The sequence below is a fragment of the Drosophila willistoni genome (assembly GCF_018902025.1).
Source record: "Drosophila willistoni isolate 14030-0811.24 chromosome 2L unlocalized genomic scaffold, UCI_dwil_1.1 Seg168, whole genome shotgun sequence".
Classification (NCBI taxonomy): domain Eukaryota; kingdom Metazoa; phylum Arthropoda; class Insecta; order Diptera; family Drosophilidae; genus Drosophila; species Drosophila willistoni.
The window spans coordinates 14,459,092-14,476,370 of record NW_025814047.1 but is presented as its reverse complement, the minus strand read 5'-3'; the positions used below and the strand labels follow the sequence as shown (position 1 = coordinate 14,476,370).

Sequence of the window (17,279 nt, the reverse complement as noted above, 5' to 3'; positions counted from 1 at the left end):
TAAGAATAATAGATTGCAATTTAGCACCTTGGTCATTTGCAGATGAATTTATAAAATCGGTTCTCCTATCACAGCGACGATAAAGCTATCGATAACCAAAAAGAAGGCGGTAGGTGAATTGCAGCAGATCGAGATCCTCTGGTTCCGTAGCTCTTGCGGGGTGGGGGGGTTGTTTGCTGAATCTCTACCTTTAATTATAAAATTTAATTTTATTAGGATCTCTACTGAAACTAACTTTAAATGAAAATAGAATGACTGACAGAAAATACTTACGAAAACCGCAAGGAATTCATGTTGATAAAAAAGGCGAAAGAAATGAAGGTGTATCCTTTTGTTCACAAGCTAGCGGTTACTGAGGTCAAGATGTAGATGGACCTTATCAGTTCTATACCCTCCCAACCATGAATCTTTATTGACATTTGTAAAGATTCCCAAAAAAAACTGATAGATATCAACTCATGTACCCATATCACTAGGAAAATTAATTATAAAGCTTAAGCAATCATATTCAAATTCATTATAATTTCAGATAGAAGCATTTCTTGTTGTACACAATAATTTTTTAAAGAAATATTTACCGACTAATTTTAAACAGCTGGTCTAGTATGACTCAACATTTTGAGATTCTGAACTTTCAGACTTGCCAAAACAATGGAACTCAAAGTTAATTAAACTATTGAATAAGAGGGACTAAAACTAGCAGTATAAAAGAGAGCTTACTAGTTATACATTATTAATTATTGTAGAAGATTATAGAATAAAAAAAAATATAGAAGGAATATTAAAGGAATTCAGTTAATATTTTTTTTGTTGTAATTATTCATCTTTTTCAAGTTTTCTTTTATCTTTTTTTTTTTTTTTGTTTTAAATTCTTTAAAGTTATGTTAAATTTTCAAGTCGCACAAATTCACTCATTGCTTTTGATTGCTCTTCAAGTCAAACATTATTTACGGAAATCAATTTTTTTTTTTTAATTTAACTATCTGGTTGATCACAAAACGCTGAAACAGAAATTACATCAACAAGTCAGAGTATCAATTGACTACCATCCTCCATAGTTCGCAAAAACTTGGTTGAAAGTCGCCGAATTGAGACTACTTAATACACTAGGCACTTACCCCATAGTTTATTCGCTGAAAGGCCTTCCATCGTTGCACTGTGGGAGGGTGTTTATATGATGATTTCTCCTTCGCGCTTTATGACCACCATTAAACTCCGTTCACTCACTTTGCTTTTACATTTACTCTATTTTACGTTACTCTCGACTTGAATTATTTAATATAACCTTAACGAGACTTTAATTGATTCAATATTTCACTTATTTACATTCTCTTTCTTTTTTTTTTTTGTTTAACTTGATTAGGAATTAAAATTTAAAAATAAGATCAGAAATGAAAATATCGGGACTTAAAGATTCCGTTCAAAACGAGGTTAATTTCAAAAAAAAATTTGTAGGAGCTTTCGAGGTGGTCACATAGAATGCGCTAAATAGGGCAACAGCAAGCAGTATCCAGAATTTGGCTAAAGACAAACTTTGTCTGGGTCAGCAACGTCAGAAGGTTAGGTAGGCCACTGCCTTTAAAACCTTGCCATACAAAAATCCGGTTCAACGAAGGTTAGGACACCTTTCGGGAAATGAGACACTTTGGCCGCACCGTAAGCCTTAACTTAGAAACGTTGTGGCACTGCCGGTGTTTAGTTGGCGGTGTCTTTTCAAAGTCCGAATGCCAATTCCAGAAGACAACGACAACCGAAAATTCGGATGCACGTGCTCCGGCACCAGAAATGGGTATTTGAAAACTCGTCGGTTTTCAGAAAATAATCTTCCCAAACGAAAGCTATCACGAATATTGGCCAGAAAAAGTAAGGTATCCAATCTAGGATATAGAGTAAGATGCAGATGGCGGCGAGGTAAAAATTTTAGTTAACCTACATACCTGCTATGATTTATAACCAAAGATTTGGACTACAGCTTTTTCCTTTTAACACACTTTTCTCCTCAGAATTAAAAATGAAAATGAAGCCTAACAAAAAATATGAAGCGCGTTGCCACCTCAAGAAAAACGATAGATTATTTATCGCTATCCCCATATTATGCGTTTATCGATCGAGCGATACCAATATTTTTATTTATTGATTTATCGCTATGGGCAAAGTGGCGCGTAAAGACGTTAAGTTTAAAAATTTGAAAGTTTAAACTAGCGCACGCTACACCACCCGATAATATGCAACGTTAGGCAGCATATTAGTGGGAATTAGTTCCGTATATCCTTGGCGTGAAATGTTCCTACTTCTCTACCTTGCATATTTTCTAACAAATAAAAGCAGTTTCCGAGCTTCTTTTTGATTCGACATTTTATGAATTTAGGGGCTAATTTAGCATTGAAGTTTTGAGAGAATTTGCTTAACGCGAAATTTCTGCGAAAAACTTCTTGGCCTTCTTTAAAAGAGACAGACTTACTGCGAAGATTATACTGTGCTACATTTCGATCATATGCTTTCTTAATGTTTTCTCTTATATCCTGTCGCAAAAGGTTTAACTGGTCAGTCTGATTGAGCGGTGTTATGGGCTCTTGTAACAACTTTAATTCCTTTAAAAGTTTATAATCTGATCCATGAGTAACCATGTCCAGTCCGAACAAAGCTTTAAAGGGTGAGCAACCTAAAGATTGATGCAACGAGGATCGCAATGCGCAAGATATACTCGTTAAATGTTGATCCCAAAGCGTTTGATCCTGATTTTTTAAATACGAACGGATCGCAGCTAACAGAGAACGATTAACACGCTCAGCTGCGTTGCTTTGCGGAGAATATAAAGCGGTATACTGATGTTTTATGCCTAGTTCAGTAAGAAAAGAATTGAACGAATTTGCCTTAAATTGAACACCATTATCACTAACGATGATTTCCGGTACTCCAAAACAATGAAATATCTGTTTTAACAAAAATTCTTGTATATCCTCCGTGCGAAACTTTTTCAGAGGTTGTAACCAATGATATTTACTGAAATGGTCAAGAACAATTAATAAACCGACAAATCCATTTTTGCTACGAGGGTAAGGACCAAGTAAATCGATATACAGACGTTGAAAAGGTCTACAAGTTGGAATATGCTGTCCCATAGGTGGTCTGAGCGTATAATTTGGTGCTTTGGACTCCTTACAAGTGTCACATTGACGAATATGGTCCCGCACATCCTTTACCATACCAGGCCAAAAAAGAGTTCTACGTATCTTGTCAACAGTTTTCTGCATACCTGAATGTGAAGAGGTGTGGCTATCGTGAGCTTGTTTTAGAACATCAACTCTGAGTTTATCCGGTACCCATAGTTTCCAAGAAAGCTTCTCTTGATAAGAATCTCCATTGGCATGTTCGGTTCGAATATACAAATGTTTATTTACAATTTTGATATCTGGGAATTTGTCTGGATTTTCAGTGATTTTCTTCTTCAGATACATATAACTATCGTCCAAAAATGCTTCAGAGTCCAGATCTATAATCGGACCCATTTCTATCGCCTCTATCGAAAGGTTGGGCAATCTTGATAACGCGTCAGGAATCAAGTGTTCTTTTCCTTTTCTATGCGACATATTAAACTTAAATTGTTGTAAGCGAAAAATCCATCGAGCTAATCTCCCAGAAACATTTTGTTGACGCATTAGCCACAATAAACTGGAGTGATCAGTAACTACTTCAAATTCTTGCAATTCCAAATAACACCTAAATTTTTATATAGCCAGTATAACGGCTAAACATTCGCGTTCAGTAACACTATAATTGCGTTGGGCACGACTTAACTTTTTAGACATGAAAGCAATAGGCTTCTCTTCCTCTGCGTCTGATAATTGGACAAGTACAGCGCCAATACCATAATCGCTGGCATCACAATGTAAGAAAAATTTCTTATTAAAGTCCGGGTTTTGTAGAATAGGGGCAGAAGTTAATAGATCCTTCAACTTATTCATAGAAGCTTGAGCTTCCGGAGTCCAAACAAAATTTCTTTTTGTTGACAACAGTTCCGTTATAGGATAAGTGAGATCGGCAAAATTCGGTATAAAACGGCGATACCAACCGCAAACTCCAAGAAATCCTCTAGTTTGTTTCAAATTCCTAGGTGGTGGCCAATTTTTAATACATTCAATCTTTGACGGATCGTTGCAGATACCTTTACTGTCTATTACATATCCTAAATAACTAATGCTTGCGACACAAAACTGACTTTTCTCTATGTTAATGGACAGATTAGCTTTCCGAAATTGCTCCGCAATTCTTGCTAACACCGAAAGATGAGATGAGGAATCCTCTGAAATTATACACAGATCATCTAAATAGCAAAATACACAATGGCGAAGGTCAGCAGGGGCTACTTCATCCATTAGACGACTCATAGTAGATGTGGCATTACAAAGGCCGAAAGGCATTACTGTGAATTGATATAACGGTCTTCCTGGTACTGTAAATGCAGTAAGAGGTTTGGATGCTTCCGTTAATTCTATTTGCCAATAGGCATCCTTTAAATCGATTTTGGAAATAATATTTGCCTTGGGTAATCTTGAAAAAATACTGTCAATGCTGGGCAAAGGATAAGCATCCTTAATTGTGACTGCATTTAACTTGCGAGCGTCTAAGCACAGTCGCACTTTATTGGGCTTTATCACTGGTCGAATAGGAGAGCTCCAGGCGCTAACAGCTGGTTCGATAACTCCTAGTTGAATCATACGATCAATTTCTGTGTATACTAATTTCTCAACAGCGGGACTAATAGCGTAAAAACGTTGTTTTACCGGTTTGGCTTCGCCAATCTCGATATGATGTTTTATTAAAGACGTACGTCCGAGATGATGACTTACGTTGGGAAACATTTTCTTGACGGCTTCAAGCTGTCTAATTTGGGAATACGTGAGAGAATAAGAACTAGGGTCAGTCTCTAACTTTTTTTCAGAACCAATCTCGATCGAACTAATTATAGACGGGGCAAGTTCGAAAATTCTCCAAAAATCATGACCTAATATTAATCTTTTCTTCAACGTAGGAATTACAAATAATTTCAACATTCTTTCCAATCTACCGTACCGTACTATTACTTCTAACATACCAATCACATTTTGGCCGTTTCCGTCCGCTATGCGCACTTGACCTTTAGTTTTTACAAATTGGGGAAAATGTGAAAAATCTGTTTGTGCTAAATCCGAGCCTATACAACTAATGCTGGCACCGGTATCCAATAAACCTAATTCTGTGAAAGTAAGAAATGAGACTTCTGCATAGCTCCTATTATCGTTGTCGTTTCTAAAAATTGTTGCAACAAAAAGTTTCTTGGTTTGTCTTGCGTGATCATAATATTTCCTTAGTCTTAACGTGCGTTTAGACAAGGGTTGGTCAGATCTGAAAATTCTGTCTTTAACAGTAAGATAATGTTGTAAACGCTCGGGATATGACAAAAATCTTAGTGGGAGTTTTTGAGACTTTCGTACGTTTACTTTGTGATTCACAATGTTGATACTTTGTTGAGCGTTTTCCGAGTTTGATGTAACTATTGCGGGAGCATCTGACGTTGTCTGGATGCACCCTTCGGTCGGTTTTCCGCTAGCCTTTTTATACAATCTTGACATTGAGGCTTGTAAACATTGGCCGTGCCGCAACCGTAACAAAAAATTGTGCGTTCCTCTAGACAGTTTTGCCAGGTGTGACCGGCTTCGCGACAATTCCAACAAACGAACTTCCCTTGCACAGCGGCAACTTCATATTCCTCGTCTGGGTCTGGAACTATTTTATAATCTTCGGTTTCCCCTTCTTGAATCTCAAAAATTTGTCTGCGTCCATTCGCTTTGGTGTTAGAACTTACTTTTACTTGAGGGCTGAGCTCTTGTGTTAGATTTTCTTGCATCTGTACTAATCTACGAAGGTGACCTATTGATGCGATGGATTGATATAGTAACTTTTGTCGTATCTCTGGCAACAGGTTATTTTGTAAAATTTCCATCAGCTCCTCTTCCTCAAACTTTATACCGAACTTGTCAATCAAAGAAGCTACCTCATCGTAAAAACAAACAAAAGATTCTCCAGCTTTTTGCTTTCTAGCACGAATCATTTCTTTGCTCATAAAATCTGATCGATAGTCTTTATATTGCTGACGAATAGCTGCACAAAACTCGCTCCATACTATTCGAGGGACTTGCTTATGATATCTCCAATACCACTCGCGGGCTTTTCCTCCAAATAATATTTGAATATGTTTACACACCCCAATAAAATCACTATCAAGAGTTTCCTCCGTTAGGGCTTTTACTCTATAAATAAATTCTTCTACTCCTAGACCTTCCGTAGATCCGTCAAAACGTAAATTCCATTTCTGCATTACATTTGCAATTTTTGCATTTTGCACAGTTGTAGGGCAGTGCGAACTTATCAAAGATCGGGTTTGGACCGTATCTAATGGGACTTCTCGCTGGCCTAAATTCATAGGTAACGACGATACTACACGAGAAACTGTTTGTTCTATCATATTTTGTATGACCGTATAATCGATCTCTCGATTAGGACGAGTATTATTACCACGATTTGGTCTTGCTCTTCGCTGATTAGGCATGGTTCTAGGTAGTTGCGGTTCTGGTTGATTACTACTGTGACTGGCATCTAAGCATGATGCTGGTGCTTCGCTAACTGATATAGCTGGTTCGTTGAGCTGTTCTGCTCTGTCTCTTGGGACTTGACTTAGCTGTTTTGTAAAATTACGAGTCCATGCTCGAGAAGTGCTGGGTGCCAATGACAAATGTTTTTCCTTCGCTTTTGGTGAACAGTTGCCTACTACGAGCTTTATACTAGACACATTTATCTCACTCTCACAAATTGGGCAATGCTTTTCCTTTTCTAGTAGAGCTTCCAAACAGGATTTATGAAAAATGTGTTTACAGGCAGTACAGAAACATGTTTGCGTGTTGTCCAAAACCAAGGAACAAATTTTGCATATGTCTTCTGCTGGAGTGTCCGTATTTGGGGGACTATGTTGAACTAGAGCCATTCTTTTTTTAAAATTATCTTCCTAAGCGTGACATGACTGGGTACATGATTTGAAATCATAACTAGCTAAATGAACCTAAAGAATATTGGTAACTTTATTATTTTTGTTTTGGGCTATTGCATCTACAAAATTGTTTCTTTTAGTCAGGCTCTGGCCTTTTAAATCTTCTGATCGGCAAGGCTATACTATCTGTATTACCAAGATCCAGACACCAGATTATTAAATCATCCGAGTCTTACTATAAAACAATTTGTTCGTGTTCTCTTCGATTTCTTTAGACGTTCAGCTGTCGTAACATGATCTTAAATCCAATCAGTACTGATATCGAAACATCCAATATACAATAATCTAAATTGCTAAGAATAGTTTGAACGACTTTACTAAACGAGTGCTAAATTATCGAGGACCTTAATTAAACGAGCAATTTGTGATACAGGGTATTGAAATTCTTGTTTACATTCATTCTTGCTTTTAACTTTGCGGCTGAATATTCCTAACAGAAACATCGGCTTCGCCAAGCAGACTTAAACCGTGCAGGTTCATTTATCATGTTTTGATCTTAAGACTTTCCTGATATACTTGAACTCAACACTTTATATCACTTAGGGTAGAACTACATACTTCTAAGGTGGTCTGCTGTCAACATAACCACATGCCGTAACTTAAATAAACTTCTTGTCTATATCTAATATTGTCAAGGAGTTGAGTATGCTTTTATCCTGCCCCACGTGTTGGGCGCCAAAAATTTTTATGTAACCTTCCTATTCGGTTTCTCGTTGCGCGCCATGAATTTTATAAAATCGGTTCTCCTATCACAGCGACGATAAAGCTATCGATAACCAAAAAGAAGGCGGTAGGTGAATTGCAGCAGATCGAGATCCTCTGGTTCCGTAGCTCTGGCGGGGTGGGGGGGTTGTTTGCTGAATCTCTACCTTTAATTATAAAATTTAATTTTATTAGGATCTCTACTGAAACTAACTTTAAATGAAAATAGAATGACTGACAGAAAATACTTACGAAAACCGCAAGGAATTCATGTTGATAAAAAAGGCGAAAGAAATGAAGGTGTATCCTTTTGTTCACAAGCTAGCGGTTACTGAGGTCAAGATGTAGATGGACCTTATCAGTTCTATACCCTCCCAACCATGAATCTTTATTGACATTTGTAAAGATTCAAAAAAAAAACTGATAGATATCAACTCATGTACCCATATCACTACCCAAGTCAGCAAGACGACTTATTTTCTTCTTTTTGTTTATTTTTAACAGTTTTTTTTTTAACAGTGTTACATATATTGATTAAAACAATTTGTTAGATGCAAGAGATTACAGAAATTCTTAAAAATTAACTAACAAAAAATTCTTTGAATCCCTGAATATTTATTGTTTTCAGACCTTTCTAATTCGAATTGGAGAATAAGAATAATAGATTGCAATTTAGCACCTTGGTCATTTGCAGATGTCATTCTATATATGTACATGCAGCGTTTTGATCACAGAGGTTGTGTTCTACAGCTTAACGGTTATAGTCAAATTTTCTACATATTGGCCAATATTTTCATACAGTGGCGAGCAAATTGAGTGGCTCTAAAACCCAGGAAAGTGCTTTAATCGAATCCAAATTTTTAACAAAAATCTCTTAATAATATATAAAACGAAAAATAAAAACATTATCCAGAAAAATCCTAAAAATGAGCAAATATCAAGTTTTGCTCGTGTAACAAAACTTATAGATTAAGGAATTTATTCAATTCTTAGTCCAAGCTATTTGGCTTTAATCACGCTATTAATGAGCCTGGGCTTACTCTCCACCAATTTTTCTATCAATCCGTGCGATCACTCGGGCCCAAAACGCGCTTAAATTGTTTATTGAATTTTTAAAAAATTTTTACGTTTGTCCGTTCAACACGGTATGTGCGAATTACTACCGTTCTAAGTGCTAAGTTCAGTGTATTTGGCAGGCTGAACTGCATCGTAAAAAATTTTTTTTTGTTTTTAAGTATAAATTAAAATACTCTTACAATACTTGTCCAATTTGTGACTGCTTTTAGATTTAAGTGTAATTAAAAACCGTGAATATACTTGATTTTATGACAATAATTATCGGTATTACCTTGCATGTAAAAAAAAGCCCATATGTACATTAATAATTAATGTCATTATGGATTATTATGTTATTGATAATTTCTTGACATAATAATTTGCATTAAATGTGAGCTAATTCGAAATCATTTAATTTTGTGCATGCAATTTCGGTCTCAATGAGCGCAGCAAGTGAAATATTAGGAAAACAAAGGAAATACAATTTAAAAGCAAAGAGGAAAATATAAATTTTTATTTTTAATTTTTAACACTTCATAAATGTTGTGTTGGAGGACGGAAATAGTGATTCCACTCATCGGCCTTAAGTAAAGATGTTAAGTGTAAAAAGCTTTAAATCTAAATTATTTGACCGATCGTTTTCGAATTTTTTACAAAAATTCTACACATAATTCAGCAGGTCGTGGCGAAGCGTTTTTCCTGTTCTTTTTTATACCCTTGCAGAGGGTATTATAAAATTGGTCAGATGTTTGTAACGCACAGAAGGAGACGTTTCCGACCCCATAAAGTATATATATTCTTGATCAGCATGAGAAGCTAAGTCGATATAGCCATGTCCGTCTGACCGTCTGTCCGTCTGTCCGTCGGTGCGTACGCGTTTTACTCAGCCATCTTAAGAGCTATCGGGATGCAATTTTTTTTGGGAGCTTTTTTTTACCCGGGTGAGATAAAGTATGAAAATCTTTGGGATCGGACCACTATATCATATAGCTCTAGAAGAAACATTTTTGCAAAAATTGGAGTATCCCCATGAAATTTACCAATATGATAGTAATAGATATAAAATCTCAGATCCCAAAATTTGAATCTGATCCGATAAATAGAACACAAGTTACAGTCAATATAAATCGGTTCAAACGCTGCCGGCAGCGCTGCTTGCTGCCTACTACTGCCATCATCAAATCAACAGAGCACACGCATACACACACAGACGCAACGCTACATGAACTGTATGTGTATGCGTGCCGTGCTTTGCTTAGAAAATGATGGAAGAAGAAAAACTTGTGGTAAAAAGAGAAATAATATTTTGTTTGTGTATTGATGAATTGAGTTGCAGGGAAAGAAATTTCAAAAAGGAAAAATATTATTGCCAAGTATACTGCAAGGGTATATAAACTTCGGCATAGCCGAAGTTAGCTTCTTTGATATTTTTAGTAATATATTATCTGTCCGAAAAACGTAATTTAGACTTTAAAATTTTGCGAAAAAAATTAACAAAAATTTAAAGAACGCATTGCCTTTACCAGCGGTTCTAGTAGCTTTTAGAAGCATTTTTTTCATTGATAAATTCAATCTCCTGGTTGAGACTGAGTAGTTACCCCATACCCATTAACCGATGGCGACTATCCAAAGTCTTGCTCAGCGTTTAAAACTACTCAGATCTTTTCTTCAGCTATTAACTTTTATTTTGTGTTTCGATTGCTGGTTATCTGTTATGCAATCCGTCTGAGTAGACAATTAGTAAAACATTGCTAATAATCAGCAAACTTTGCAAATTGTGTAAGAATTATGAACTTAGAAAATTTTTTGCTTGGGATTTTTATACCATGCACACATAGGGTGATTAAAATCGGAGAAGAAACATGGAAAATACAACGTATGAGCGTGTTTTTTTAGGCGCTCCATAAGGACGGAGTTGGTCGTAGGATAGTGGCGGCGCTAGAAGGCTCGTGTGTTGGTAAGAGTGAGCGATCTAGCCAATGCTTTGAAGCATTTATAAAGACAAATACGATTTTAGTTAGTGCATTAATATTTACTTAAGCTATTCAAATGAATTATCCGCCTTTTTTCCCATAATTTTATTTTACCTTTTTTTGTTTATATTCTCTTTGTATTTTTTACAGTTAGTGCACCTATTTAACTACAACTTAAGGCAGAACCTTCACTGTAAGAGAATTCCTAATGTCATAAATATTTTATAAAGTAATCTCTTATGAACGTAGCAAGTTCACTGTATACAAAAAGTTAACTTCTTGTTTAATGGGAGGTATAGTTAATTCATCCAAAAATCTGTCAGAATTTCGATTGGCGATATGGATAGTCTCAGTTTAATTTTTGTTTGCCTGTGTGATAATACAATATTAAAACAATATGTCTGAAAATTTTCAACCAAAAATATTGAAAATTGAGTGAGATAGAGGCAATCTCCAACGGGACCTCGATAAAAAGGTGGTTTGCGGTGAACATCGTAACTCGTCACAGAATCATCAGAAATGAAAAAATCAAATTGCATTTGTTGAAGGACAAAATTCCCCAGGTAACGCTGTCGAGTTTTTATTTTTAATTCCTTGCAGAGGGTATTATAAAATTGGTCAGATGTTTGTAACGCACAGAAGGATACATTTCCGACCCCATAAAGTATATACATTGTTGATCAGCATGAGAAGCTGAGTCGATATAGCCATGTCCGTCTGCCCGTGCGTCCGTCTGTGCAAATCAACTTCACGCCGCCATCTTAAGAGCTATCGGGATGAAACTTAATATTTGAGCTACTTATAGCCCGGAGCAGATAAAGTATGAAAATTGTCAGGATCGGACCACTATATCATATAGCTCTAGAGGAAACATTTTCATAAAAATTGGAGTATTCCCATGAAATTTACTAATGTGATAGTATTGGATACAAAACATCAGATCCCGAAATTTCAATCAGATCGCACAAGTTACAGTCAATATAAATCGGCTCTACTACTACATTGCTTAAAATCCACGGAGCTGCTGAGCACACGCATACACACACAGACGCAACGCTACGTACACTGTATGTGTATGCGTGCCAATCGCAGCATGCAGCATGGGGAAGAAGAAGAAAAAGAAATGGAAATGATATTTCTATTTGAATTTGAATTATTGATGAATTGATGATACAGAAAAAGAGTTTGAAACATGTAAAAATATTATGGCTTAGGACTGCAAGGTATATAAACATTGACACAAAGTTAGCTTCTTTGATATTTAATTCTATTTTCGATTTTTAAAGACACTTGAAAGTTAAAAAAATTGGCAACTTTTTAGGAGAGCGTTTTAAGGCTTCGACACCCAAAAATCTAATATAAAACGGTCGGCCGACCTGCATTCAACTGCCCATAACTTTAGAAGTTTTATGTGGATCAATCTAATTTTAACACAGTATTGAGATGTTGTGTGTTCAGAAAAAAAATAGAATAAATTCAGAAAAAAAAAAATTTAAATACTAAAAAACATAAAACAAAAATTAGTCATAAAGATTAATATGTCAAGTATTGCTTAAAAACAAACAAAACATGCATCCACACTCTGTGCAACACACTTATCATTATAGCAACGACGCGATATCAAATAGCCAACGATGAGCATAAAATATAAATATTTTCAACACTATAAAACATGTGTCATTTCAATATGTATTTTTAAGAATAATTGTCGCCTCCTAGATGTTAAGATTTTACATACATACATATATACACAACACTTTTGTAAATAAAATCAGTTCATATTTTGAATTCAACGAATGAAGATTGGGTTATTTTGCTTCTCCCTGGAATACCTATTCACTTCTCTTACAAATATTTTGTAGATGCAAACTTTTTTTCACTATTTCTACCCAAAAATGTAAAATTGGAACACTAATTATTAAAATATAATGAATAACAGCCATATCTTTAGTTGGGTTTTGTGGTTCACCTTTTTCCGGGAATGCACATATCACCTCTGTTATGTATGTGACCCATCTCTAAGAAGCTGTTATCGTCGGACTGTTAAAAGGTCTGTTAACAGCTGCACTTCTCAGTCGTTCTACTAATTGCTTCGGAACAACATCGGACTCCCCTGCTACAACTACGAGGGACTTCTACTACTGCGACTACTACTACAGCTACGAGGGACTTCTACTACTGGACTTCTACTTCTACTACTATAACTACAACTACTACATATCCCAGATTTCTACTGTACAATTATCTATTAATAAACTATATATACATAAGTTTGCACAAACACAAAATTGGCGACGAGGATGGGATAATTCGTCAAACGTATATATGTATATGTCTTGTACAGTTACAATCGACCAAGCGAAAGCGAACAAAGAGACGCAAAAACCGCATGCGTACTGGCGCCAAGTTTATTGGAATAAAGAAACGGTACTTTTCCAACGCGCGCATTTGCAGACAGACGCGCTACGACTACTGCAATTTGAATTGATGCTCAAACACACACACATACGATCGAATTCAACTACTAATGTCTGATTTGGAATCACATGAGGAAAAGCCCACCAAAGTGAATATTGCTACAGAACGCAAAACAACAAATAAATCAGTGATAATGTCAGGAGTGGGTCAGTTAGAACCATTTGATTTAAATCACCCAAACAAATGGACAACTTACAAGCAGCGTTTTGAGCTGTATCTTCTGGCCAATGACGTTACGGAGGAAGCACGGAAGAAGGCTGCATTGCTTACGCTGGCTGGCGCTCCACTGTTCGAGCTTCTAACGTCATTGGCATCCCCTACTCAGGTGAGTGATTTGAGTTTATCGGAAATATATGAAATACTCAACCAACATTTGTCTCCATGTCAATCGGAAATTGCGGCCTACTACCAATTTCACAAGCGAGACCAACTAATTGATGAATCGGTTGCGAACTACATGGCTGCACTTAGGACTCTCGCTGTCGACTGCAAATTCGGAGCTGCGTTGGATCGCATGTTGCGCGATCGCTTCGTATGTGGAATGAAGGATGAGGGTCTTCAGAAAAGTCTTCTAGCAGTGGCAGATTTAACGATTCAACGCGCGATGGAACGCTCCACATCTAGTGAGGCCGCTGCTCACAGCGCTTGGGCCATGCGAAATACAGCTGAGAGCACTGAGTCGATTCACGAAGTGCAGGCTAACGCGATCCGTCCAAGCCGACCCAATCAGCACCACCAGCCATGCGATGGTTGCGGGGGTGCTCACTTGCGGAAACTGTGCCCACATCGGAACACTGTGTGCCATGCCTGTCACCGAGCAGGCCATCTTCAACGAGTCTGCAGGGCTGTAAGAGACCCGGGTCGTAAAGCATTCAACACATCGAGTGGCCATGACTCCTACCGAGGACCACACAAGCAAAAGCCGAATGAAGAATACAGTGTCCACAGCATACTACCGTTGATTTGCCCAAAGGAAATCGTTACAATAATTATAAATAAACGAAAATGCCAATTCGAAGTGGATTCGGGGTCTGCGATCACAATGATAGACGAAGCTACGTTTCGTTATATCTGGCCAACGGATAGACCGAATATCCAAGATTGTGCTCTAGAGTTTACGGATTACCAGAAAAACCGAATTCCAGTTATTGGCATCGTGGATACATCTGTCCAGTACGATAATAAATACATTCCGAATCTTCCACTGGTTGTTACATCAAGCGGTGGATCGAATTTACTTGGACGCAACTGGTTTATGCCCTTAGGCATCAGCATAGAAGGAATACATGCCATTAACGCTAAACTTAGCATCGAGGCAACTCTGGCGAAGTATAAGGATCTGTTTTCGTCTGAATTAGGCCGTTTTCGGGGGCCACCTGTGTCATTACAAATCAATACTGATGCAACACCAGTCCGACTGCCAGCAAGACGCATTCCATTTGCAATTCAAGAATTATATGAAGAAGAATTAGACCGTCTGTGCTCCCAAGGAATCCTAGTACCCATTGAATACTCCGACTGGGCGACTCCTACAGTGCCAGTAATTAAAAAGGATGGTACTATTCGCATATGTGGCGACTACAAGTCTACAATTAATAAAGTGATTAAGCAACACGGCTATCAAATTCCTCCAATGAATTCATTATTAGCATCAGTTGAAGGAGGATCCATATTTGCGAAAATCGACTTGGCTCAGGCGTACCAACAACTAGTGGTAGATGAGCAGTCTGCATTGATGCAAACCATATGTACACACAAAGGTTATTTCAAAGTAACCAGACTACAATTTGGAATTTCTTCAGCCCCGGGCATATTTCAGAGCTGCATCGAACGTATATTGCAGAACGTTTCTGGTGTTTTACCCTACTTCGATGACATAATTGTTATGGGAAAATCAGAGGAAGAGCTAGCGGTGCGTCTTAATGAGGTGCTTTCAAGATTTGATAAGGCCGGACTACGCCTACGCAGAGACAAGTGTCAATTTGGAGTTCCGTCAGTAGAATTTTTGGGATTTAAAATCGATGCACTGGGTATAAGACCGTGTGCCAGTAAGGTCGAAGCTATCAAGTGCGCTCCGGCTCCAAAAGATAAGAAACAATTACAAGCATTCTTGGGACTCATCAATTTTTACCACGCATTCCTGCCACATAAGGCAACCGTTGCAGAACCGCTTCACCGTCTACTGGATAAAAATGCGCCATGGGTGTGGGCCCATAAACACCAAGATGCCTTCATGAATCTAAAAAATCTTGTAACTTCACAAAATGTGCTAATGCATTTCGATGGCAAATTGCCAGTATTGTTAACGTGCGATGCATCTCCGTACGGAATCGGAGCGGTGCTGAGCCACAAACTTCAGGATGGATCAGAGAAGCCTATTGCCTTTTATTCTAGAACTCTCTCCAAGACAGAAAGAAACTACTCGCAAATCGACAGAGAAGCCGTTGGGCTTATATCAGGCGTTAAAAAATTTCACAATTATCTATATGGCCGTTCTTTTACTCTCGTCACAGATCATCGCCCATTGCTCGGAATATTTACAACGGCCAAGGCAACTCCAAATGTAATTTCCACACAGATGCTTCGAAGAGCAATATTCTTGAATGCCTATGACTTTACACTAATTCATAGACCGGGATCAAAAATGGGCAACGCCGACTTCTTAAGCCTATGCCCATTACCACAACAAGGCGAAGGCAACACTACAGAAGAAGTGTTAATGATTGAATGGGCTGGAACACCACTTGTCAGCGCTCAATCTCTAGCATTACAGACTAAGAAGGACGCGCATTTATCAAAGGTTCTGAACTGGGTGTTAAGGGGATGGCCCAATGGAAAAGTTGATCGTTCAGATCAGCTCTACTCGTATTTTTCTCGCCGACATGAGCTTTCAGCAAACAAAGGAATTCTTGTATGGGGCAACCGGTCTGTGATTCCCGAACCATCTAGACCGGCTTTACTTCAAGCGTTGCATGCTTCGCACCCGGGGATTGTAAAAATGAAAGCCATGGCTCGAAGCTACTTTTGGTGGCCTAATATTGATGCTGAAATAGAGCTACTTGTGAAACGTTGCAATCCCTGTCAGCAAAACCGAAACGAACAGCCTCATACAACTACACATCATTGGGAATCTGCCAGACAACCTTGGTCACGCCTTCATATAGATTTCGCTGGCCCCTTTAATGGGAATACCTTTTTACTAGTCGTGGAGGATTCATTTTCGAAATGGCTAGAAGTCTCTGTTGTGAAATCTACATCATCTGCTGCTGCTATTAAATTCTTGAGACAGCTTTTTGCAACGCACGGATTACCGGACGAAATAGTGTCAGATAATGGCACTGCATTCACGTCTGAAGAATTCAGGATCTTTATGAAAAACAACGTGATTCGACACATTCGGTCGGCTCCATTTCATCCTGCCACAAATGGGCAAGCCGAGCGCATGGTACAAAGTACCAAGAATTACCTGAAAAAGTTTGATAGAAATCTTAACATAGATCTCGCACTGGCGCGGTATCTGTTTAGCCAACATACTACCCCTCACTCCACGACAAATCGTAGCCCTGCAGAACTACTATGTAATCGAGAGCTTAAGTCATATTTCGACAAAATTCAACCCAAGGAAATAACATACGGAAAGGTCTGCGACCTAACAAATGATAAGCAGTTTTCTATTGGTGCTCCGGTTTGGGTCCGTAACTACGCCCCCGGTCCAAAGTGGATAGAAGGCGAAATTATGGACCAGACAGGCCCCATTTCATACAACGTTCGTTTACATGATCGCCGCATTATTAAACGTCACTTCGACCAACTTCGCCATCGGGTTCCGCCTGTCGAAAGTACTCAAGACACGGAATCAATCGAACTACCTGCTGAGGATGCAGTCTCGATATCTGATGATATACCCGACTGTCCTGAATTGTCTGAACCGGCACCATTGTCCCCAGCTCCAGTGACTCCTCGCAGATCGAGTCGGAAAAGACAAC

At 38.0% G+C, this 17,279-nt stretch overlaps 1 protein-coding gene across 1 annotated transcript; it reads left to right on the top strand.

Moving 5' to 3' along the window:
* The first annotated feature begins 13,426 nt into the window (after positions 1–13,426).
* On the top strand, positions 13,427–16,020 carry LOC124459885. The gene is made up of 2 exons (XM_047009663.1): positions 13,427–15,856; positions 15,925–16,020. The coding sequence occupies exons 1-2, from the start codon at positions 13,427–13,429 to the stop codon at positions 16,018–16,020; spliced, it is 2,526 nt and encodes an 841-aa protein (XP_046865619.1).
* Positions 16,021–17,279: the final 1,259 nt, after the last annotated feature.

Excerpts from the sequence above, each read along its gene's own strand:
- LOC124459885 (XM_047009663.1), top strand. The coding sequence starts at position 13,427 with ATGTCAGGAGTGGGTCAGTTAGAACCATTTGATTTAAATCACCCAAAC. Across the intron at positions 15,857-15,924 it reads CGGCCAAGGCAACTCCAAAT|ACCGGGATCAAAAATGGGCA; the intron begins GTAATTTCCACA and ends ACTAATTCATAG.